The following is a 26,915-nucleotide window of genomic DNA, read 5'->3' on the forward strand; positions in this document are numbered from 1 at the left end:
TTCTTCGGCCATCAGCCAAAGAAGCTATAAATTATTATGTATCTTGAAGTGGTGCGTTACTAGCCCAGCGGCTAGTCGGGAGAGCGGATTTGATCAGGCGATCCCTCAGCCGTCCGCACCGCGGCTTTATATATAAGAACACTGCGCGAGGAAGCAAGGCCCCAGTTCTCTCCAGACGCTGAATGACACGCCATATGTGTCGGTAGTCGCGTCGCATCAGTGTATCTGCTACAAACAGCCTCGGGTGCCGTATTAAGTTACTAGAGATATGCGGAACCATGAAAACATTTTATGTGAAGTGTTAATTCTGGAATGATTTTCATTATCTAGCTTCAGTTTCTGTTTTGTCGTATTTTCACGTGCCGTCGCGGGACAGTCATTCTACCAAATATTTTGCGTGGCGTTTGATGAAATATTTTCATCAAATTTTGGCGAGCATTCTTTTTAACATTTGATTCGGACATTTATAGTTGCATCAGCGCATTAGACTCTGAACTGTTCTGTTAGTTAGGTTGTAGGGATACTTGTGGTTTTTATTAGTGAATTTCAGAATATACTCAACTATTTTGGAAAACCGTTTTTGATTAGAAATCCCGGACAATCTCCTAATTCCTCAGAGCTATAAGCTGCAGCTATAAGAACATTCTCAGGTAAAGTGGGCACTAGGATATCTATTTACTGGCTCCAAGTTTTATTAAATCACTTTCTGGGGGTCACGGAGTAAATAGAGAGCCAGTGTTGAGAACGGCAAAAGACAGCAATAACAACATTCTAAAAGCTAGAAACTCTATCTACAGGCAAGCAATTATCCAGCAATCAGATTTAATACTTTTTCCAAACGTTTCTGCCGCCCCACAACCTGAAGAGACGCTGTGCACACTTGCATATACTACACACACAAGTACAAGCATCGATCAAGCTACTGTGAAACTGCACTGTGTGACTCATCACTACATCAGAATACTGTAAATGTGGTGATTCCAATTTCTTAAGGTCTCTTCCTGTTTGTTTTCATCAGTTGGATCTTATTTTTCAAGTATGTGGGAATCCAATGAGCTGCCTGTTTGGATACATTCTTTCTGTATGTCCCACAAGTTGGATTCTTTGGAGACACATTGTAACAAGAGTTTTTAGGATTTTGCCTGGAGATTTCACATTGGGTTCTGTGTGATGTATTCCATCTTTTATTCTTGGACCTAAGATTTTTACTACAATTTTACATTCTTGCTGTTTTCATGTCTTGTGTTGGACAAAGAGTCTCTCTCATGCATAAAGAAATTCTAATTTGATCACTGTTGTACAATGTTAGATTTTAGAGTTCCAGGAAAAATACTTTTAGTTAACTGAGAGACAGTTTGTATTTTCTGAAGTCTGGATTCTATGGCCTTTTTTCATTATGATGTTCAGTGGTCTTTTTCACCTAACTATTTAAACTCTTTAACACCGAATACTATGTCATTTCCTATATAAGTTCACCCAGTGCCATTTTGGTATCAGCCAAGAATTTTTTCTCCAGGTGAAATTAGTAGTCCAATTTTCCTAGCTTGCTCCCTTAATATTTCAAATTGCTTTAGCACATCAGTGATGTTTTTGTCAATTAGTATTATGTCATCGGTATAGGTTACACAATATAATTCTATCTTTAAGTTTACGTTCTAGTCAGTGTAATAGTGCACCTCCTCTTCTCCATTATCTTACAATTTTGTTAGGGGTATAGTTGAATAGCAATGTGATATGCCATCCCATTTTCATATTCTTATGTCTGTCTTAAATTACACTGCTTGAAAAAAAGTGAGACACTCAGAAGGTGGGGAGAAAACAAATTGAAACATAGCGAATTTAGAGGGTATGTGATGTTATTTCAGTGATAACAAAACAGAGTCAAATTTACACGGAACTTATCAGTTTGAGCCCACTTATCAATACAGCAATGCACCCTGTCTGGCCCGGACAGTGCGGGAGGATGTCGTAAAGCTGCTGCATACCCTCCTGAGAAAGGTGATCCACAACTGTTGTAACTGGACATTGCAATCATGGATACAGGCAGTGGGATGGAGTTGACGTCCATGTTGGTCCCATAATGTTCTATCGGGGACAGATATGGGGATTTTGCTGGCCACAGGAGTATATCAACATCACGCAGACAATTTAAAGAGACACATACTACATGTGGACAAGCACTGGCCTGTTGAAAAATAGCACCACAATACTATTACACACTGCTGTACCATCAGAGTTCCCTCGGCCATTACAAGCCGTGACCTGAAGTCATACCCAATGGCTCCCCACACCATGGGACTCCTTTGTGACCCCCCCCCCCCCCGCAAAATGTGTAAGAATGGGACCTCTCCCCATCTCCCCGGGTCACTGTCAAACTTCTCCACGATAGTCATTTGGAGCAGTGCAGGACTGGGACTCATTAGTGAACATAATGTGACGCCATTCATTAGCAGTCCGTACTTCTCGATCATGGTACCACTTCACATGCAGTCATTTGCTTGGGTGTTAATGGCAGCCTATGCGCAGGACGGCAATTCCATAGTCTGGCTGCTCCTAGCTGCATGACACAGCATGTTGCAAGGAGTCTATTGCAGTGAACTCCTGTTTATCCGAAATGATTGGGACGGTGGCCGGTTCTGATAACGAAAATTTCAGATAAATCAGAGTCCCCCTGTTTTCATATGTGAACACTCCAAATTGCGTCAATATTGTGAAATACGATCGTAACACGTGCGTAGGGTATGTAAAACGTTACTGATACGGTTGCAATTAACCCTGCACTTTTTTACTGAAGAAATTGTGTTGACATGTTAAAAAGGCACCAAACTGTGATTGAAAACTCAAAGTTTTTAAATGCTGTATAACAAAGCTCATTTATTTTGCATTCTTACAGAAAAAATCTCCCTTATTTGGCAGCAGGAAAAAAACAGGAGTTTTAATTTTATTACCTACTCTTTTTAATAAAAAATAAACTACTGAACAAAATTATGAAACAAATCTAGAGATTACTCAAAGGAACGAAAAGTCTGTCTAGAGGAACTCTCAAGAAAAGTAAAAAAAAAAAACTTTTTAAGTTATGGACATAGAAGTTCTAGGATGCTTCATTAGAGTTTATTTTTTGGTAACGAAGTCACAAATGTTTTTTTTTTTTTTTTTTTTTTTTGTTTTTTTGCTTGAGAAACTATTGCTGCAACAATACATCTCCAATGTTGAAATCAAACTATTTCAGGATAAATCGTCTCCTCCTGTTGGCTGATGTACTCCAGGGCAGTTTGGATCACTTTGTAACAGAATGTGTGAGGAATATTTTTCTCTGATTCATCATCCGAAACATAGTCTTCTGACGCTTTATGATGAGTCACATTTTGGACGATTTCATGCTCAGTCACATGAAAAAATGCCATTTTCCATCCACTCTTCAATGTCTCTGAAGTGTGTGTCTTTACAACCAGCTTCTCCAGTAAATTCACCAAAATTATGTCAGCTTGAGTTTCGGTGTTGCCTCCTCCTTCCCACCACTTAGGTTGCCTTACGATCTAAGAGTTTTTTCCAAGACCTAACAAGAGGAAGTGGAGGAATTAGACTCCAAGCTTCAGCAATCAATGAATGACACTTAAAACATCGATTTTTTAAGAGCTTCCACAAAATCATCTGCAGCATCAATCACATCTATTAAGTATTCCAGCATCTTGCGTCTGTAATGTTTTTCCATCGCCTCAAGAATGCCTTGGTCCATCGGTTGACATAGAGATGTGACATTTTGTGGGAGAAATACAACTTTGATATCCCCATCTTGCAGATCACCTGGGTGAGAAGGAGCATTGTCCACAAGAAGTAGCGCTTTTCAAGGAAGTCCATTTCCTGCCATGTAATTTACTACAGCTGGAACAAACTCTGCCTGGAACCACTCTCTGAAGATGGCACTGTTCATACATGCCTTAAGACTGATTCGTGTACCTCAGTGGCAAAGCTGGTTGGTTGGTGTCTAAATGCTCTTGGTGTTTTGGATTTGCCAATTAAAGTAAAACACAGTTTATGATTGCCAGTGGCATTACCGCAAGCAAGGACAATAAATATATCTTTGATTTTTTTGGATCCGGAAGCCATTTCTTCTTCTTTAGAGGCAAGGGTTTTCGTTAGCAGGATTTTGTAATTCAACCCAATTTCATCACATTTGTAAAGTTGATTGCCAGTATAACCTCCTTTGTCAATGATTGTGTGCAGTTTCTTCTTAAAATCAGCATAGCAGCTTCATCCCCAGATAATGATTTGGCACTGATGGCAATTTCATGGATGCCATGCCGCTTCTTGAAACGATCCTGCCGGCCATTACTTCCGAGGAATTCTTGCTCCTTTCCTTCAATCAGCTCATCAGCTCATTTTGACAAAGTAGAGGACCTGAAACTGACACACCTTTGGCTCTTATTTATTCGTGCCACAAAAATAATGCCTCTTCTAACTGAGGATGTGCACCTTTTCTCATTGTTTTTCAAGATTTCACTGCGCTGCCCAATGTTTGGATGGAACAAAATTTTTCAATTCCTGATCGATTTGTCTTCCGATCAGTAATTGTACTCCTACTCTGCAGCCACTTCTGTGGGTGGCTCACCAGCATCAATTCTCTGCAAAGAGTGAAGCTCTTTTTCCAACAAGATCACATTCGTTTTATGTTTCATGCCCATAGTCACGTTCAGTGTTCTTTTTACAGACACTCGACTGAGTCCTTTATGGTTTTTGGCCCCTTTTATCTCTGGACACTTTAAGGCACATAGTGGGAGCACAAAACCTCAAATCAGAAACACACAGATGCACAACTTGACAACACTCGAGATGCACTAGACAAACTTTTGACTTTTGAAACAAGGCTGTGGCAGCCATCAAATGAAAGCATTCAATACATCTATGCCATTTCCTCTGTTCTACCCAAGCCCATGTGGCAACACAACAGGGTGTTGTACGTTCACTGTTAAACACTCAGCTTTGATGTACCGACAACAAGTGGAAAGTGTTAGGCGGCGCACTCTAATTGTCGGTTTCGACAGGGCTATGTTGCGTTGCATAGAACAATACTGTATGTACTGTACTTACAAGGAGTTCCAATAGATGGCAGAGGCATGAAACCATGCAATACAAATAAGAAACACACTAGAGCTTCAACCAACACACGCACGAATTGACGATACTTGGACTTTTGACATGCACCAGTACACTGATTAGCAGTAGATTGCCAAAAAACACCAGCAAATACTTGGCTCCAGGTGCACGCAAATTAAAACTTGTCAAGTGTCAATCTAGCTAGCCAAAAGTGTAGCTGCACGAGAGTTTACTGTACTTTTTCTCAGATGGCAGTCACAGACGTGAACAGGTTACAATGTACTCAGTACACTACACAGTGATGCTCCCTTGTAGTGGTCTGATGTAGTCAACTGGAACATTGATGATGAGTATGCCCTTACTTTCCAACATCAGGCCACTGTCAGATCCAAATACTCCAAAAATACAGATGTTGCAAGGTTTAACCAGGCGACCAAATGGACATCCACAATGAGGTTTCTTTCAAACTCTCATCAGATAATGCTGTCTCACACCAATATGCAGCACCTTCATATCCTCCAGAGTGATGATTCAACATCTGACGCTATTCGCATCCCTTATATACCACACAATGCTTGCTAAACAGCAATAAAAACAAAGAACACTAATGAATAATGAAGGAAAAGACAGCCTGTTACTTACCATAAAGAAGATACCTTAGGCTGCAGATGGGCAGAATTAAAAGACACTTACATAAAGCTTTCAGCCACAGCCTTCATCAGTAAGTAGTAATCTGTCTTTTCCAACATTGTTGATATTCCTACTGGAGTTTCCATTGTTTCAAGGACACTGATGCTTTTCTGTGAGTGTTTCCTTTATGATGTTTTCTGCATTTTAGCTTTTTTTTAAAAAAGAAAAAAAAAAAAAAGAAAGAAAGAAAGAAAGAAAAAAAGATTTGTTGCTGGAAAACTTCTGAAGTCCAATAAAGGAGTTACAACAGCCATATATGGTTATCTGGTGGACCTTGCAGAACCAAATTCTAGGGCTGAAATGTACTGTTGACCAATGGGCATTAATCAGAATGAATACTAAATAAAAAATTAAATCCAATTTTACACAAAAAACACAGGTTCTATCACTGTTGTTTTTCATTCTATTTTGCTCTTATGTTTGCTATGACTTGTTAAGCAGAAATTTTCTTTCTATCTATAGAGTTACATTTGCTGTAATGTATCTTACCTGCATGTTGTTTCTTCTTTCTTCTCACTGCTGCCCCAATCATGGCAAGCAAGTCATCCTCACTGCATTTGCTTCGTATTGCATCTCTGAAACAACAGTTAAAACACCCGTTAAACAGTACCAGGCAATTACCACACAGTGAAATGTTGGTACACTAAAAAGGAAGAAAAACTTTGCAGATATCTTCAACAGTAATCCTGTAGTCTGCAGTAGGCAACAGCAGGATAACAAACCCACTGGACAAAATGGGAAAGTCATGATAGAAGTTACTTTTATTTTTATAAATAAACAAGTATCTTACACAAATGCTCAAGAGTATACGTAAGATCTCGGGCTGAAGAGGTGGAGCAGAAAGTGACATTAGTTTTGTTGAAGAGGGAGTAGTGGAACACAGCACAATTTCTTGCAAAATGAAGCCAAATTTATTGATAAACTGTTAATTAATTGCCAAGCTCACTAATGTGACCATTTTACAACAGGTACTTACTGCTTGGAGTATATGTGAATTTTCAGGCTTGCCTGATAGATCTGTTGCAAAAACACTTTGGGTTCCCCACCAGATAACATTATGCAAGTCCCTCCCTCAATATTTCAGTGACACAACGTTTTGGCATCTTCAGGTGGTGGTGATTTCCACTATCACTGCTGCAAGATGCAACTGGCAATTTCCACGTGACAGCTTTGAAATTTATCATGTGGATGACTATGACCATCATATTTAGAATTCAGAGGATTTCATAGAATACCTGAAGATGCTTAAACTAGAACTTTCAGATCTTTTAGTTAGCTCAAATGTTGTATCATTACTTACAAAAGTTCCCCTGCAGCCCTCATTAGAGGTTATTAGCAGCAAGTTTGAGAAAGAAATTGTGGTGCTGTTTAAACATGTGCATACCTCATCCTATTTCTTATGTAACACCAACTACTTTGATCAAGTGGACAGTGTTCCCATGGGAGATCCTCTATTTCCCTTAGTAAATATCCAACATTCCTCCTTCTGGCAGAATGCTGAAGAGACATTTGTGGTGTGGCCCACATAATACAGACACTACCTATGTTCCTGCAGCATTTGCACTCGCTCCATCTGAATATTCAGTTCACTGTGGAAGTACAAAAAGATAGCAGCTTACCATTCCTGGATGTCACGGTTAGAAGAAAATCTGACAGAACACTGGGGCATAGTCTCTACTGAAAACTGATACACGCAGAGTTATATTTGCGGTCCAAAAGTTGCCGTCACCCTGCACAATGTGGTAGTGTCTTACACTCCCTGGCACATAGAGCACACGTGATCTCAGATACCGACAGTCTGCCTGGTGAACTGTAACACCTAAGAACAGTGTTCCAGCAGAATGTTTATTCTTGTAAACAGATTTGAAATGTGTTCTGAGCAAAGCAAGTTCAGTGTAGGGATGTAAATGAAGATACTTAGACAAGCACTGCAAATGGCTTTTTTGCCATATTTCAGTGGCATGTTTTCAAAAATAGGAAGAATCGCTAAGAGAAACAGAATCAAGTGTGTTTTTCGTCTACCAGCAAAACTAAGGAATTGTTTGTGTTCAGTTAAAGACAATCTTGACCTTAGAAAACACAGATCATATATAAGATCTGATGCCATTATGGGAAATCTTATATAGGGCAGACACCTCACATTGTGCAAGAACACTGTGTTCAACAGCGCTGACAAAAATGCCACCCAGTAAATTAGTGGTAGCAGAGCACTGCCTGAATACAGGGCACCACACGTTTCCCAAGAGGACTGACATTTTATCCTCAGCATCATCACTCTAGGATTGTGTTTTTAAGAATGAGGCATGTATCCATACGATGGGCAATCTTACCAACAGGAATATGGAATTTTGATTAAGCACCTTGCAGAGAGTTAATTCAGCTTTTAACCACACGAGTGTCCAGCATTGCAGTCATTGCCCACAACACATAAGCAGAAGGCTACTATGAATGGAATTTCCATCCAACTGGGAGTGCCTGTCCACACATTCGTACTCCTGCTTCTAGCCTGACAAATTTCAATTCTGCTGTGCGAATATCACCAGCCACATCTTGCAGCAGTGATGACAGGACCCACCACTACCTGAAGATGATGAACAGTTGTGTTGGTGAAATATTGTGAGGCTTGCACAAAATTATTCAGTGGCAAATCTGAGAAGATTTGTATACTTTATTTTTCTGTGACGGAGGTAATGTGCAGCAAAATGTCATAACTTTCTGCATTTGCCTTTTTGTACATTTCAAAATACCCCAAAAATTGGTGAGAAACACTGAACATATGACGTAACCAGATGACATACCCCACAGCATGTGCAGCAGTTGGGGTTGAGTGTAAAGGAATGATTGAGCAGTGCAATACTTTCATTTGAGCAAACAGAGCAAATTTCGAAAACATTTTGTAAATATGATCTGTTGTAAATGTAGATGTTACAAAATTATTGTCCCTGCTGTAATCAGGCAAAAGCAGTTCTGATTTTGTGTTTTTTGCTTCTGTCCCTTCTCTTTTTGTTTACAGACATTAGTTAGTAAAGAAAACATAGGTCATTTAATGGCGATGATGCTATTCTGAAGTTTATACTCATCTACTTGTTATGCAATATGGTAGGTTTTCATTGTACTGTACTTTGCAAGAAATCAAGGAAACTGCAAGACCGGTAAATAAAATAATAAACTTCAATATAAATACATAATTGTTTAACACAATGAAAAAATACTGCCTGCCAGATGCAAGACTCAAATCCTGAACACCATCACTAAAGTCGCACATGTGTGTCGGTAGCCACAATGATATGAATACTTGACTTGGGTTGGGATGATCAAGTGTGAAAGACCGAGAGGCTCAACCACTGCAAGCATGGCAAGGTACATCATCTGGTGACATTTGTCATTCGCTTTTGACACATTTCCCAACATTTGTATCGTATCCAACATTTATGATCCCATGTGTCTTGTATTAAATTACTTGTCTCAGGGTCATCTACAGTGCTTTGGAGGTTTTTAAATGTTAATACGCATCATCCTGTCTGTGTGTGTGTGTGTTTATATATACGAAACAAATACTAACAAAGAGATAGAGGGCCTGACCAGTACTTACCTCAGCTCAGTACAGCCGATAGATACACAAAACAGAACAGAAAATTGACGTATCCTAGCTTTCGGAACTTCGTTCCTTCATCAGGGAGGAGAGAGGGGAAAAAAGGGGAAGAAGGGAAAGTGGATTCAGTTATTCACAACCCAGGTTATGAAGCAACAGGGGAAAGGTAAACAGGAAGGGTAGCAAAGATGGAGGCATGGATGTCAGAGGGAAGCCAAGGTGGCTGTAATTACTGTGCCAGCTTCAAACCAAGGAGGATGAATACAGAAGTAAAGAGGCACATAGTATAAAGATAAACACAACTATGTAGGATGAAAAGATGCATGAATGGCTAAAGAGGAAAGGGAAAGAGGAGAAGACTAAAGAGTAAATGGGAGTGAGGTTGGTTAACGTAGGTTCAGTCCAGGGGGATGGCGGGATGAAAGGATGTGTTGGAGTGCAAGTTCCCATCTCCGCAGTTCCAAGGTACTGGTGTTGGGCGGGAGAAGCCAAATGGCACATATGGTGTAGCAGGTTCCTAGGTCCCTAGAATTATGCTGGAGAGCATGCTCCGCTACTGGGTATTGGACATCTCCTAGGCGGACAGTTCGTCTGTGCCCATTCATGCGCTCAGCCAGTTTAGTTGTCGTCATACCAATGAAAAAGGCTGTGCAGTGCAGGTATGTCAGTTGATAAATGACGTGTTGTCTCACATGTGGCCCTGCCTTGAGTTGTGTATGTTTTACCAGTAGCGGGGCTGGAGTAGTTGGTTGTGGGGGGATGCATGGGGCAGGTTTTGCATCGTGGTCGGTTACAGGGGTAGGAACCGCTGGGTAGAGAAGGTGGTCTGGGAATATTGTAGGGTTTGACAAGGATGTTACGGAGGTTAGGGGGTCGGCAAAAGGCAACTCTGGGTGGTGTGGGGAGAATATTGTCAAGGGATGATCTCATTTCAGGGCTTGACTTGAGAAATTCATATCCGTGGCGGAGTAATTAGTTGATGTATTCGAGGCCAGGATAATATTGGGTGACAAGGGGGATGCTTCTGTGTGGTCTGGGGGTAGTAACATTGTTGTTGGGTGGGGAGGAATGTATTGCTTGGGAGATCTGTTTGTGGACAAGGTCTGCAGGATAGTAGTGGGAGAGGAAAGCACTGATATATAATATAATACAGGGAAACATTCCAAATGGGAAAAATATATCTAAAAACAAAGATGATGTAACTTACCAAACGAAAGCGTTGGTATGTTGATAGATACACAAACAAACACACACACAAAATTCAAGCTTTCGCAACCCACAGTTGCTTCATCAGGGAAGAGGGAAGGAGAGGGAAAGACGAAAGGATGTGGGTTTTAAGGGAGAGGGTAAGGAGTCATTCCAATCCTGGGAGTGGAAAGATTTACCTTAGGGGGGAAAAAGGACAGGTATACACTCGCACCCACACACACACACACACACATATATCCATCCGCACATATACAGACACAAGCAGGGTATATGTGCGGATGGATATGTGTGTATGTGTGTGTGTGTGTGTGTGTGTGTGTGTGTCTGTTTTGTGTGTGTGTGTGTGTGTGTGTGTGTGTGTGTGTGTGTGTGTGTGTGGCATACTGATCTGAACTATGCAGCCTTCAAATGGAAGTTTTTTTGATCACTCCTTATTTTGCTCCCTGCCACCTTGGCAATATGTACCGCAAATCATCAGACAGACGACCTTCCTGCATGCTTCGAGCATCCCCTGGTGCTGTTCCGAACCAATGCTAATCTTTGTAAGTGTGACGAGCAGTGTGCAGATTGCATGTTTGTATCCCACAAAGAGGTGACAGTTCCCAGTGGCATGAATGGTTACTGTTTATTGACTGTCACTGAGTTGGTGAGTCATTTGCTACATTGTGGCCCACCTGTTCGCTGATAAAGCCATGCTAGTCAGTGGTAACCCCTGTCAATGATATCCTGTTGCCCATAGCAGTTCACTCTGCTGACTGTGGTAGTATTTTCCTTGAATAAATCTGCTTACAGTACACCTTTGACACTGTGGTACAAGAAAGCCCAATGACTACACACCCTTATAGAATAAGTGTCTCGAGCCATGGGTACCCACGATATGGCAGTGATAAAATCACCCTGTGTTCAACTGTCACACTGCAGCTGTAAGCTGCACCTCCTTTTTCAGAATACTCAGGTTTATTAATTTGAAGTAAATCGGATTTTTGAAGGAAGATTTAACAAAAAGAGCACATCCAGGAAAGGATGAAAGCATGTCTAATTAACTGGAACACAAAATTAATAATTAGTGGTGACAAAGATCCTCTGCAATAAAAAATAATGTCCACTGACTTCATGTATTAGTCTTCAAGTGACAGAATATATGTAACTGTGTCCTTCTTTAAATATTTACATATTAAACAATGGAAATTCCAGGTAGGAATATCAACAGTGCAGGGAAAGATAGATCACTATTTACCGTAAAGAAAACAAAGTTGCACACAGGCACAACACACAAGCAAGCCTACCGCACGCGCACGCATGCACGCACACACACACAGAGAAAAAAAAAAAAACTGCCAAGTCCAGCAGCTAGGGGCAAGCTGCTGGAGTTGACAGTCATATGTGTGTGACATGTGCTTGCCTGTGTGTATGAATGTGTGTGTTTCTCTGTATCTCTTTTGCTGATGAAGGCTGTGGCCGAAAGCTTTATGTAAGTGCCTCTATAATTGTGCTTGTCTACAATGTAACATGTCTCCTTTACAGTAAGCAGCAATCTATGTTTTCCTATATTTTTCATTTACACAGATGTAATTAACAAATCAGAGTCTATTTATTCCAGAGAAGTGACAGTTTGTTCATGACAGTTCAGCACAAATCTGATTTTTTATATAGAGCAAGACTACCTATAAATTATTCTGTGTGCCAGTGTTCATGCTGACTATAGGGATTCACACTGATCATGTGTAATTTGACATCTGGTCCTGTAAACTTACTTCTGCTCAACGTGAAAAATTCTCCAATCCACGTTTTGTAATTAACCTTAACATATCAAATAATGCACTCTTCAATATAACTGCTTATTGTCCACTTCCCATCACTCTATTCCCACTGTCAACCCAGCTGACCTCTACTTCTAATCCAAAAACCATGGTTGACTCAATGTTTGCTATTGCAAGCTATTGCTATTGCAACACATAAGTGCCAGAGGCACCAGTAATGATATATAATTAAAAATACTAGAAAGTAAGGCTCACCGGTTAGTTCATGCTAAGACAAACACTACAAGTGTCTAAGACACTGCGCTCTCACACAACAAGTACGAGGTCTGAATACATTCCAGTTACGATACACTAAACTATTTCATTCACGTTGGAAATATACATACTCTCTCCCCAATAAACAGAATAGTTATAACTCAATTGTTCACAAGTGTATATTATGACTCTTGCCACAGCTATGCAGTCAGTATGCCACAGGCGTGCCATAGAAAGGGATCAGGTTCAATTCCTTGTAGAGCTGGGAAATTCTGCTCGGTGGACAGACTGGAATAGGGTACACTCTGCTTGTAGTTCCAGCTGAGGAGCTACTCAAGTGAGAAGTAGTGTCTTCAACTTCTGGAAGTTGATAACAGCCTGGAGAGTTGTGTACTGATCCCCTAACTCTCCATAGATATATAGTAGAGGACATCTCTCGAAGAACATTGCGTGGTCTTCTGGGCCCAATGCAGAGTTCCTTTATCAATGTATATTGTATATCACCACTTGTACACACTCATCAGCACAGTACCATTTTGTCTCTTCACATGGCAAATTTTTATTCCCTTGTTTCCAGATCAACATTTTTCCTCTTCTTCTTCTTCTTCTTTTTTTTTCTTACTATCATTTCTTGTACCACACATATTCCACATGGTTTATGCTCACTGCTTCAATGATACTGCCCATCCTTCTCTAGTGTGCGAGTTGTCTCTGCTTTCCTGCGTGTTTGTTGGTTTAAACACCCTTGTTTCAAAAGAGAGTGACAGCTTAGATACAGTCTTGTCAACATTTTGTATTTTTATTTAGCAATTATTGTTTGAGCCTTATAGGCGAATGTCACAAGATATTGTCAACCACTGCATTCACTAGATTGGAATGGGGTTCATGGTAACTTATCAATTCATTTTTTAAGTTGCTGTTATCTTTTTCATCCTATCTTGGACTAGCTTTTCCATACTCCCACTCTCTTTTACGTAGCCAAACAGTTATCTGCCCTTGCAAACTTGCTCCTTTACTACCAAGTTAACTAATACTGGGCAGCCTAACAGAAGCTCCAATATCCAGTCTTTCACCACAGTTCACCTACACACACTTTTCACTCACTGATTTTCTTTTTTCAATGTCATAAATATTTTGCTTTCACAGACTGCTGTGCTTTGAACATAAAATTGTAGGAACATCTGCCTCACATGTCAGTCTCTTTTTTTTAATTATTTATTAAAGAATATGTTCCTTGCTTATTCCTATCTGCTTCTGATACATTTCCATTCTCATTTTTATTTTGTTTTGATCCATTTCTTTTTTCTTTGATAGACAAGTCAAACAACAATGGCAATATGTTGCAGCCCCCTGTGTTTCACCCTACTTACTACGAACTTACTTTTCTTAGCTTCCACTTTTATTAGTCATTTGGTTTTTAAGATACTTAAATTAGTTGTTTGACCCTGTATTTTTATATCTTATTTTACCTTGGGTTGATAAAGGATTCCTGGTATGCTCACAAAGAGAGAGCTGATTCTTCCCGCCCCCCACCCCCCTTACCTTGTCCTGAAACAAACTTATCGCCAAGTATCTTGCAGTATTTTACCTATTATTAATCTCTTAGTCTAGTCATCAATTTAAAAGTGTCAGTTGTTGGTCCCATTGTCTAATAATTTGTACATTTATACACATGAAGTTCCAATTTTTATTTGGAACATATAGACTCTGATAATCATGAATCACAGTTCAAATGGCTCTGGGCACTATGGGACTTAACATCTGAGCCAAGGCAGGATTCAAACCTCCGACCGTAGCAGTCGCGCGGTTCTGGACTGAAGTGCCTAGAACCGCTCGGCAACAGTGGCTGGCAAATCATAGTTACCATCACATGGACAGAAATACTGTGTTAACTTTATTAAAACCTAGCGACATAGCTAAAAATGTCTTTACATAATTTCCAGTTCTGATTACTTTCCTTTAATTTAATCTCACAAATAGGTTAGTGTAACATGATGTTGACAGAGGCAAATTATATATACTCACAAATTATTTAGCTAGAGGTATCTGGTTTGTATGTCTGGGAGGGAGGAGGGTGCAAGCTGAAAACTTCAAGAAAAGATAACTCATTTCATACCTGCTGGATTTAACTGCAGTTTATCTCTTCCATATACCAACCACATACCTAATGTGCATGGCAAACAGTTTGAAAGTATTATTCTATACTCAGCATTTGGAACTATCAGTTCCTTCATGAGAGAGGAAAGAGGGATAAGTTCCTGAAGGTCTGAAAGGTCACTCGGACTCCACGACTAATGTGAGGACAAGAGGAACGAATGTGTCTATAAGAAGTTTTAGAATTTCACCTCCTGAAGGTAAAATACTGATCAGTCTGTCAGTCTTCTAGTAATTTTATGGTTTCCTCACATGAATTTTCACTTGGACATGATTATTCTATGTTTCATCACTCACCTGAGAGATATCTCTGAATTCCCAAAGAGACACACCTCCAAATTGCCATCAGCTGTTATCCGTAAATGGTTGCATGTGCCACAGAAGTGTTCACTCATTGAGGTAATAAATCCCACGCATCCCTTGAAGCCCGGGACATGGTATGCCTGCAAAAAGAAATTGTAAGAAAATAGCTACTGCTGTTGTGAAAATACTATAAATGTGTTGCTCACCAAGTGGAGGAAGGAGAAAACGTGCATTAAGGGGAGTTTGAACACCCAATCCTGACAATGTTAAATTTAGTGACTTAACTTCCCCGTATTTCAGGAACAACTGTAGCCATTGACAAGAAACTTTTACAGGACATTAAACTATATGTTCTGAGTCTTACAATAATTGAATTTCAGCCACTGCTTTTGGAAATACAATTTTTTAATTACACAGTTAAAATTTTGTGTACTTTTTTGTATGTTATTCTAAATCATTTTATTTATACATAACATTATGTTCTTCTTTTAGTTCAGAAGACTCAGGATACATATGTTATTACTCCCTGAAAATTTGAATTCGCTACTCGAAGTAGTTTCTGAGATTTAGGGAAAAGTGCAAGAGAAAATGTAAATTTTCAGGAAGAGTTTTTAAAGTTTTAATACACTGTAACTCAATATATGCTTAACATTTTATTTTTAGTCACTCAGAAGCACCCTGCACCATACTGTATATCATCCTCTTGATCTTTTTTTAAGTTTTTTCTTGTTTTCTTCTTTCTGGACTCCGTAGTGGCCAACTGTGCTGCATACTCTGCTTTACCAGTGCAAACCTTGTCCATCCATTCAAATTCTCTGATGCAGTTTGCTCCAGAATTAATTCCCATATGTTGTAGCACTTTCACGCTACCAATGTTGCCATCATTAAAAGCAATAACAGCATGACTGACCCCCACTTTAGTGTCTTCATTACAAGAAAATCATTTTTTGGTCTACATCTACATCTACATCCATACTCCTCAAGCCACCTGACGGTGTAGGGTACCTTGAGTACCTCTATTGGTTCTCCCTTCTATTCCAGTCTCGTATTGTTCGTGGAAAGAAGGATTGTCGGTATGCCTCTGTGCGGGCTCTAATCTCTCTCATTTTATCCTCATGGTCTCTTCGCGAGATATACGTAGGAGGGAGCAATATACTGCTTGACTCCTCGGTGTAGGTATGTTCTCGAAACTTCAACAAAAGCCCGTACCGAGCTACTGAGCGTCTCTCCCGCAGAGTCTTCCACTGGAGTTTATCTAACATCTCCGTAATGCTTTCATGATTACTAAATGATCCTATAACGAAGCATGCTGCTCTCTGTTTGATCTTCTCTATCTCTTCTATCAACCCTATCTGATACGGACCCCACACTGCTGAGCAGTATTCAAACAGTGGGCGAACAAGTGTACTGTAACCTAATTCCTTTGTTTTCGGATTGCATTTCCTTAGGATTCTTTCAATGAATCTCAGTCTGACATCTGATTTACCGACGATCAACTTTATATGATCATTCCATTTTAAATCACTCCTAATGCATACTCCCAGGTAATTTATGGAATTAACTGCTTCCAATTGCTGACCTGCTATATTGTAGCTAAATGATATGGGATCTTTCTTTCTATGTATTCGCAGCACATTACACTTGTCTACATTGAGATTCAATTGCCATTCCCTGCACCATGCATCAATTCGGTGCAGATCATCCTGCATATCAGTACAATTTTCCATTGTTGCAACCTCTCGATATACCACAACATCATCCGCAAAAAGCTTCAGTGAACTTCCGATGTCATTCACAAGGTCATTTGTGTATATTGTGAATAGCAACGGTCCTACGACACTCCCCTGCAGCACACCTGAAATCACTCTTACTTCGGAAGACTTCTCTCCATTGAGAATGACATGCTGCGTTCTGTTATCTAGCAACTCTTCAATCCAATAACGTAATTGGTCTGATAGTCCATATGCTCTTACTTTGTTCATTAAACGATTGCGGGGAACTGTATCGAACGCCTTGCGGAAGTCAAGAAACACAGCATCTACGTGGGAACCCGTGTCTATGGCCCTCTGAGTCTCGTGGACGAATAACGCGAGCTGGGTTTCACACAATCGTCTTTTTCGAAACCCATGCTGATTCCTACAGAGTAGATTTCTAGTTTACAGAAAAGTCATAATACTCGAACATAATACATGTTCTAAAATTCTACTACTGATTGACGTTAGAGATATAGGTCTATAGTTCTGCACATCTGTTCGACGTCCCTTCTTGAAAACAGGGATGACCTGTGCCCTTTTCCAATTCTTTGGAACGCTACACTCTTGTAGAGACCTACGGTACACTGCTGCAAGAATGGGGGCAAGTTCCTTCACATACTCTGTGTAAAATTGAACTGGTATCCCATCAGGTCCAGCGGCCTTTCCTCTTTTGAGTGATTTTAATTGTTTATCTATCCCTCGGTCATCTATTTCAATATCTACCATTTTGTCATCTGTGCGACAATCTAGAGAAGGAACTACAGTGCAGTCTTCCTCTGTGAAACAGCTTTGGAAAAAGACATTTAGTATTTCGGCCTTTAGTCCATCATCCTCTGTTTCAGTACCTTTTTGGTCACAGAGTGTCTGGACATTTTGTTTTGATCCACCTACCGCTTTCACATAAGGGCAAAATTTCTTAGGATTTTCTGCCAAGTCAGTACATAGAACTTTACTTTCGAATTCATTTAACGCCTCTCGCATGGCCCTCCTCACATTACATTTCGCTTCGCGTAATTTTTGTTTGTCTGCAAGGTGTTGGCTATGTTTATGTTTGCTGTGAAGTTCCCTTTGCTTCCACAGCAGTTTTCTAACTCGGTTGTTGTACCACGCTGGCGTCTTTCCATCTCTTACGATCTTGCTTGGCACATACTCATCTAACGCATATTGTACGATGGTTTTGATCTTTGTCCACTGATCCTCTACACCATCTGTACTTAAAACAAAACTTTTGTGTTGAGCCATCAGGTACTCTGAAATCTGATTTTTGTCACTTTTGCTAACCAGAAAAATCTTCGTACCTTTTTTAATATTTCTATTTACGGCTGAAATCATCGATGCAGTAACCGCTTTATGATCACTGATTCCCTGTTCTGCGTTAACTGTTTCAAATAGTTCGGGTCTGTTTGTCACTAGAAGGTCTAATATGTTATCGCCACGAGTCGGTTCTCTGTTTAACTGCTCAAGGTAGTTTTCAGATAAAGCTCTTAAAAAATTTCACTGGATTCTTTGTCCCTGCCACCCGTTATGAAAGTTTGAGTCTCCCAGTCTATATCCGGCAAATTAAAATTTCCACCCAGAACTATAACATGTTGGGAAAATCTACTCAAAATATTTTCCAAATTATCCTTCAGGTGCTCAGCCACAACAGCTGCTGAGCCAGGGGGCCTATAGAGACATCCAATTACCATGTCTGAGCCTGCTTTAACCGTGACCTTCACCCAAATTATTTCACATTTTGGATCTCCGTCAATTTCCTTCGATACTATTGCACTTCTTATCACTTTAAACATGCCTCCCCCTTCACTGTCCAGCCTGTCTCTCCGGTATACATTCCAATCTGAGTTTAGAATTTCATACTGTTTACATCTGGTTTCAGCCAACTTTCTGTCCCTAGTACTACGTGGGCATTGTGACCGCTTATTAATGAGAGCAGTTCTGGGACCTTTCTATAGATGCTCCTGCAGTTTACTATTAGCATATTAGTATTGTTATTCCCTGTTGCATTTTGTCTACTCCTACCTTGCTGCATCTCAGGAGGTGTCTTGTCGGGCCTAGGGAGGGAATTCTCTAACCTAAAAACCCACATGTGCACTCCACATATACTCTGCTACCCTTGTAGCCACTTCCTGCATGTAGTGCACGCGTGACCTATTCAGGGGGACCCTACATTTCGCCACCCGATAGCGGAGGTCGAGAAATTTGCACCCCAGATCTCCGCAGAATCGTCTGAGTCCCTGGTTCAAGCCTTCCACTCGGCTCCAAACCAGAGGACCACCACTATTGGTTCTGGGAATGATACTACAAATAGCTAGCTCAGATTCCACCCCGCGAGGCTTTCCGCCTTCAACAACTCCGCTAACCGCCTGTACGAACTGAGGATGACCTCTGAACCCAGACGGCAGGAGTCATTGGTGCCGACATGAGCAACAATTTGCAGTCGGGTGCACCCAGTGTTCTCTATCACTGCCGGCACGGCCTCCTCCACATCTCAGATGAGACCCCCGGCAAGCAGACAGAGTGAACACTGACCTTCTTCCCCGACCTTTTCGCTATTTCCCTAAGGGGCTCCATCACCCGCCTAACGTTGGAGCTCCCAATAACTAATAAACCCCTCCCCCCATGTGCCTGCTCGGACCTTGCTGAAGGAGTGGCCACATGTCCACTCACAGGCAGAACGGGCGATGCCACACGGCCAGCCTCCACACTGACCCTCCGCCTCGTGCGCCGCGAACGCCGCTGAACCCGCCACTCCCCTTGGGAAGAGGTACCCGCAAAGATGTGTCGACAGCAGGGTCAGTGGGTGAAGCATGTAACACCTGGGGTGTACCATGCAATGCACCAGACTCCCCACTGCCACTACACTCCGAGGCAGCAGCCAGAAGACGGCTAACCACGGCCATCAACACGTTCAGCTGTTCGCGAACAGTGGCCAGCTCCTCCTGTGTCCGTACACAGCAGTCTCACATCCTATCCATCCTAAGAAATCAATTTACTGTAGAGAGTTAATCAACTTATAACTAGACTGCTAATTCACTAAAGGCGGCTGATAGTTGACTAAATTGTGGTTACTAGATACTTCCTGTAGAAAACAATGAAAATAGCACTACCTGTCTCTGGACTGTATTCAAAACAAACACTAGCACTACTGGCACTATGGCTGACTAAACGGACTCTCTCTGACTGTATTCAAAACAAACACAAAATCTATGGAACACTATTACTAGCACTCGACAATTAAAGCTTCCTAAAAGCAAAAACACACGGAAGAAGAAGTGACAAGTAAGAAAAATAGAGTTAATACTTAAACTAGCGTAGCTTGCTGCACAGCAGACGTGACGCAGACGGCAGTTATGATGACATTGACACTATAAGATTATTGAACGACTCATTGGGATTTTGAGTCTGACAATGCAGACACTTCTTCAATAATTCAGGATTGCCAGGTCTCTGTAAACAGGTTTTATGATATCCACAACTGCTGCTGGGATAGAATGTTTATGGCTGTATGACCTGTTTGAGTACTGGGCATTGCGGTAATTGCACCATGAACCAGATCCAGGAGGGCAAAGATGGTGTACTGGTTTATCATCAGCTGACAGTCTCTGGAAGAAGGTAGCCCATACTGCCTGCTTCATTTTCAACAAATCCTCAGTATTATTTCTAATGGCAATCTCATAATACTGTTGTAGTTCATCAATCATGTTGTCTGTCAGCCTGCTTCATATGGTCTTACCACCTGAAAGTGTCTTGTCTCTCAAACTTTGTTTCAACTTCCTATATCTGGTACCCATCCTCTTCTGGGCATGACCAACACATTCCATTTCTGTGACAAGCTTCTCACCATAAGGCTGAGTGGCTACTACACTGTTATATGCATTTGAGTCTGCATAACTTAAGAACTTAGTGTAACACACTCCCCTTTAGTTTACAGATCGATTATAAATTTCAACAGCTGCACGGGCCTCCGTACGACTAGTTGTCCTTCATAATTTCTTTCACAAATATGCCCATCTTCATTCCCTGATTTATACTTATAACAATGTTTGGTTAAAATCTGGAAATCTATTAGCTTTCCAGTATCCACACTGGTCACTGTAGCAACAGAATTCTTAGAACTGCAGCTGCGCTTCTACCAAGTGCCCCAAAAGCTACTGATATGTCAATCATACCATCGTTTATTTCAGCAGCTTCATTTGCAGCACCCTTAATTGACTCACATGCAGCAGATTTCACAGCAGCTCCAATAAATCCTGCATACTTGTCCATTTTAGAAAGTGGGCGTGGCATATACATCACGACACACATTGTTTCTGCTGCAGTGTGTCCTTTGCCAATAGCTCTCAATCCATAAAACCACCTAATATTTATTTTAAAATAATTATCTTTACACTTATCAGAACTCCAAAGTGAATGAGTATATTTACAACTGGCAGAATTAATGATAAGTTTCCTGGCTAGTCCATTTGATACCTCAATGTCTTCATGTAAACTAACTGGCCCTCCACATACATACAGCACACACATTCACATAACACCCCTGTTAGGATATGTAAATGTAGCAGAATATAACCTAACCTACCGTTTACATGAGTTTTGTTTTGAGATAACTGTGTTATCACTATGTTTCATTTTAATCTTCGAAGCACTAATGGGTGTTTCTCTAGATACTCATGAGTTTGCCAGTATTTCATTGTCTGTAACTTCACACACCACATGCTGAACACAATGTTTCTCTTTATTCAAAAATGTATTACCATGAAACCCACATTTCTTAAAAACACTTCATTTTGGAGTCATACTTTTTGAGGGATTTACCAGTCTATTCGTCACTTTTCCTCGGAAAAACGTTAGCACTTCGATATACAAAGCATGTTTATACTATGAAAAGATACGATACTATTTTTGACAGTGCTACCAATACAAACACATAATTTAACCTTTATAAAACAGCAATCCACAGCTTTCTACAGGGTGGTCCATTGATAGTGACCGGGTCAAATATCTCACGAAATAAGCATCAAATGAAAAAACTACAAAGAACGAAATTCGTCTAGCTTGAAGGGAGAAACCAGATAGCGCTATGGTTGGCCTGCTAGATAGCGCTGCCATAGGTCAAACTCATATCAACTGCATTTTTTAAAAATAGGAATTCCCATTTTTTATTACATATTCATGTAGTACGTAAAGAAATATGAATGTTTTAGCTTGACCACTTTTTTTCGCTTTGTGATAGATGGGGCTGTAATAGTCAAAAATGGTTCAAATGGCTCTGAGCACTATGGGACTTAACTTCTGAGGTCATCAGTCCCCTAGAACTTAGAACTACTTAAACCTAACTAACCTAAGGACATCACACACATCCATGCCCGAGGCAGGATTCGAACCTGCGACCGTAGCGGTCGCGCATTTCCAGACTGTAGCGCCTAGCACCGCTCGGCCACTCCGGCCAGCTGCTGTAATAGTCACAAACATATAAGTATGTGGTATCACATAACATTCTGCCAGTGCGGACGGTATTTGCTTCGTGATACATTACCCGTGTTAAAATGTACCGTTTACCAATTGCGGAAAAGGTTGATATCGTGTTGATGTATGGCTGTTGTGATCAAAATGCCCAAGGGGCGTGTGCTATGTATGCTGCTCGGTATCCTGGACGACATCATCGAAGTGTCCGGACCATTTGCTGGATAGTTACATTATTTAAGGAAACAGGAAGTGTCCAGCCACATGTGAAACATCAACCATGACCTGCAACAAATGATGATGCCCTAGTAGGTGTTTTAGCTGCTGGGGCAGCTTATCCACACATCAGTAGCAGAAAAATTGCGCGAGAATTGGGAATCTCAAAAACGTCGGTGTTGAGAATGCTACATCAACATCGATTGCACCCGTACCATATTTCTATGCACCAGGAATTGCATGGCGATGACTTTGGATGTCATGTACAGTTCTGCCACTGGGCATAAGAGAAATTACGGGACGATGAAAGATTTTTTGCGTGCTTTCTATTTAGCGATGAAGCATCATTCACCAACAGCGGTAACCTAAACCGCCATAATATTCACTATTGGGCAACGGAAAATCTACGATGGCAGTGACAAGTGGAACAGCAGCGACCTTGGCAGGTTAATGTATGGTGTGGCATTAAGGGAGGAAGGATAATTGGCCCCCATTTTATCGATGGAAATTTAAATGGTGCAATGTATGCTGATTTCCTGCGTAATGTTCTACCAATGTTACTACTAGATGTTTCACTGCATGACAGAATGGCGATGTACCTCCAAAATGATGGATGTCCGGCACATAGTTTGTGTGCGGTTGAAGCAGTATTGAATAGCATATTTCATGACAGGTGGATTGGTCGTCAAAGCACCATACCATGGCCCGCACGTTCACCGGATCTGACGTACCTGGATTTCTTTCTGTGGGGAAAGTTGAAGGATATTTGCTATCGTGATCCACCGACAATGCCTGACAACATGCGTCAGTGCATTGTCAATGCATGTGCAAACATTACGGAAGGCGAACTACTCACTGTTGAGAGGAATGTTGTTACACGTATTGCCAAAGGCATTGAGGTTGACAGACATCATTTTGAGCATTTATTGCATTAATGTGGTATTCACAGGTAATCATGCCGTAACAACATGCATTCTCAGAAATGATAAGTTCACAAAGGTACATGTATCACATTGGAACAACCGAAATAAAATGTTCAAATGTACCTACGTTCTGTATTTTAATTTAAAAAACCTACCTGTTACCAACTGTTCGTCTAAAATTATGAGACATATGTTTGTGACTATTACAGCGCCATCTATCACAAAGCGAAAAAAGTGGTCCAACTAAAACATTCATATTTCTTTACGTTGTTGTTGTTGTGGTCTTCAGTCCTGAGACTGGTTTGATGCAGCTCTCCATGCTACTCAATCCTGTGCAAGCTTTTTCATCTCCCAGTACCTACTGCAACCTACATCCTTCTGAATCTGCTTAGTGTATTCATCTCTTGGTCTCCCTCTATGATTTTTACCCTCCACGCTGCCCTCCAATACTAAATTGGTGATCCCTTGATGCCTCAGAACATGTCCTACCAACCGATCCCTTCTTCTGGTCAAGTTGTGCCACAAACGTCTTTTCTCCCCAATCCTATTCAATACTTCCTCATTAGTTATGTGATCTACCCATCTAATCTTCTGCATTCTTCTGTAGCACCACATTTCGAAAGCTTCTATTCTCTTCTTGTCCAAACTATTTATCGTCCATGTTTCACTTCCATACATGGCTACACTCCATACGAATACTTTCAGAAATGACTTCCTGACACTTAAATCAATACTGGATGTTAACAAATTTCTCTTCTTCAGAAACGCTTTCCTTGCCATTGCCAGCCTACATTTTATATCCTCTCTACTTCGACCATCATCAGTTATTTTGCTCCCAAATAGCAAAACTCCTTTACTACTTTAAGTGCCTCATTTCCTAATCTAATTCCCTCAGCATCACCCGACTTAATTAGACTACATTCCATTATCCTTGTTTTGCCTTTGTTGATGTTCATCTTATATCCTCCTTTCAAGACACTGCCCATTCCATTCAACTGCTCTTCCAAGTCCTTTGCTGTCTCTGACAGAATTACAATGTCATCGACGAACCTCAAAGTTTTTATTTCTTCTCCATGAATTTTAATACCTACTCCGAATTTTTCTTTTGTTTCCTTTACTGCTTGCTCAATATACAGATTGAACAACATCGGGGAGAGGCTACAACCCTGTCTTACTCCCTTCCCAACCACTGCTTCCCTTTCATGTCCCTCGACTCTTATAACTGCTATCTGGTTTCTGTACAAATTGTAAATAGCCTTTCGCTCCCTGTATTTTACCCCTGCCACCTTTAGAATTTGAAAGAAAGTATTCCAGTCAACATTGTCAAAAGCTTTCTCTAAGTCTACAAATGCTAGAAACGTAGGTTTGCCTTTTCTTAATCTTTCTTCTAAGATATTACGTATTACACGAATATGTAATAAAAAATGGGGTTCCTATTTTAAAAAACACAGTTGATATCAGTTTGAGCTATGGCAGTGCCTTATAGCAGGCCAACCATTGCGCCAGCTGGTTTCCCCCTTCGAGCTAGACAAATTTCGTTCTTTGTAGTTTTTTCGTTTGACACTTATTTCATGAGAAATTTGGCCTGGTCACGATCAATGGTCTACCCTGTATATAAAAAATTACCGATTTTATTAGGTCTTGAAGTAATGCATGTAAAAATTTTAACATTTTCAACTGGTGTAGATTATATTTTAGAAAATAAAATAAAATACTTCCCATGCAAGTTTATAAGTAATATACATATCATTTTATTTGGAAAATTGCAAATTTTATAATCAGATAAAAACCCAAAAAAGTGAAAAAGAATGTTTTCCCCTTCTAACTCCTCTTAAAGTTATGGAAATGTGCAAGCTTTCGGAGCCAGTGGCTTCTTCTTCTGGCAGAAACAATGAAGGGGAAGGAAAAGGGAAGAAAGAAAAGGCTTGTCAAGGTTTAGGAAATGGGGAGAGTTGCAGAAAAGCTGCAGAGAAACCCAGGCCAGGACAGACTTACTGAATGGGATGAGAAATATGTAACTAAACCAGTCCATCTCTCATACCACCAGCAGATGTGAAGTATTCTTGTGATTGGTAGTAAGTCATAAATATTAAATTATTTTCAATGTATGTTCATATGTAATACTGCATGTACCTTTGAGGTATCATTGGGCCCATTGGGAAGAGGATCAAAATTAGGCCACTGCTTTCTAATTATTTGGAGCATTTCATTAAATGAGACCATCTTCCCATCATTCCATTTGTTGCCGCTGAAAGGCATGTACTCAATAAATCTTACATCAACATTTTCCTCTTTTGTTAATTCCACAAAACTGCACACTTCATCTTCATTAAAACCTCGCATTACAACACAATTTATCTGTGGAAGAAAGACACCATTAAAAACTTGGTATCAGATAAAGCATGGTTTAATCAGAGTTTGAAAGACTTTTTGATAGACAACTCATCCTACTCTATAGATGAATATCTTAACAGTGGCTGTTAGGCCAGCTTAAATAAGAATGTCTGTTAGATTTCAGTTCTGAGAGCACTTTGTCATAACAGTCAAGATTATGTATTTTTGTTTGATAAATTTATTAATAGTGCATAACAATATTTCAGTCTGACAGCGTATCAATTCTGAAAAAAAAAGCTGTTCCAGTTTGTATTGTATTCACCTAGTTTGACAATCTCCTGACAAATGATCAGGGTATTCAAATGTTTTATATTTTTTATGTTATACTTTCTGGCATGTTACTCACCCATGAGAATCATCTCATGTTTTGGGTCTTGGAACAAAAGCTGAATCTAATCTAATCTAACCTACAAAATAATGGTTCTACAAGTCTGTTGTTATATTTGTATACCTCACTGATTCTGTTAAATTAATCTTTTTCTCTCCTTTTGGAGAATGTCTGAATTTATCTTAGCATGCCAAGCTGTTAACCTTCTTAACAATTTACGAAAATTAAACTACATACATCTCCAATCTTTTTCCCCACTCCAACGCACACATCTTTTGCTGAAGGTATTATTTTAACTATTACATTAAATTAAGAAGCTTTCTTGAAACTGTGCTGCCATTTGTGAAACAAGGTTAAAAGTGTTCTCAAGATAAAAGGTCTTCACAAAAGGAGCATTTAGTATCTGTGCAGGTGGTAATACTGACAGCCTTCATATAAACAAACCCAAATGGTAGAACATCCTGCTTTACACATACACGCAATGGCAGAAAAAAGGAAAAGAGCACACCTTTCATTCAAGCATTGAATATATAAACTGATGAGACAAAACACTATGACCTCCTGTTTGATAATGTGTTTGTCCACTGTTGGAACACAATACAGCAGTGATTTTGTGTGGGACAAGTTCAACAAATTTCAGGTATGTTCCCAGCATTATGTGAGGTATGTTCCCAGCATTATGCAGCACCGCATGTGTAAGCACAGGTCATGTAATTCCCATAAATTGGAGATCAGTGGTTTCTGGGTGCAGAACTGGTATCTGATAGCATCACAGATGTA

General features: G+C 40.3%; 1 protein-coding gene across 1 annotated transcript in view; it reads right to left on the reverse strand.

Annotated features, from left to right (window-relative positions):
- Window positions 1-4,154: 4,154 nt before the first annotated feature.
- Window positions 4,155-26,915, reverse strand: part of LOC124722810 (molybdenum cofactor biosynthesis protein 1-like) — a 43,462-nt gene continuing 20,701 nt past the window's right edge. Inside the window, exons 5-8 of the mRNA XM_047247939.1 lie at window positions 25,547-25,771; window positions 15,052-15,197; window positions 6,274-6,359; window positions 4,155-4,357 (exon numbers count right to left, since the gene is read on the reverse strand). Of these exons, the coding sequence (XP_047103895.1) occupies window positions 4,155-4,357; window positions 6,274-6,359; window positions 15,052-15,197; window positions 25,547-25,771 (660 nt within the window). The remainder of the gene's footprint in view (window positions 4,358-6,273; window positions 6,360-15,051; window positions 15,198-25,546; window positions 25,772-26,915) is intronic.

The sequence above is a fragment of the Schistocerca piceifrons genome, chromosome X (assembly GCF_021461385.2).
Source record: "Schistocerca piceifrons isolate TAMUIC-IGC-003096 chromosome X, iqSchPice1.1, whole genome shotgun sequence".
Lineage (NCBI taxonomy): Eukaryota > Metazoa > Arthropoda > Insecta > Orthoptera > Acrididae > Schistocerca > Schistocerca piceifrons.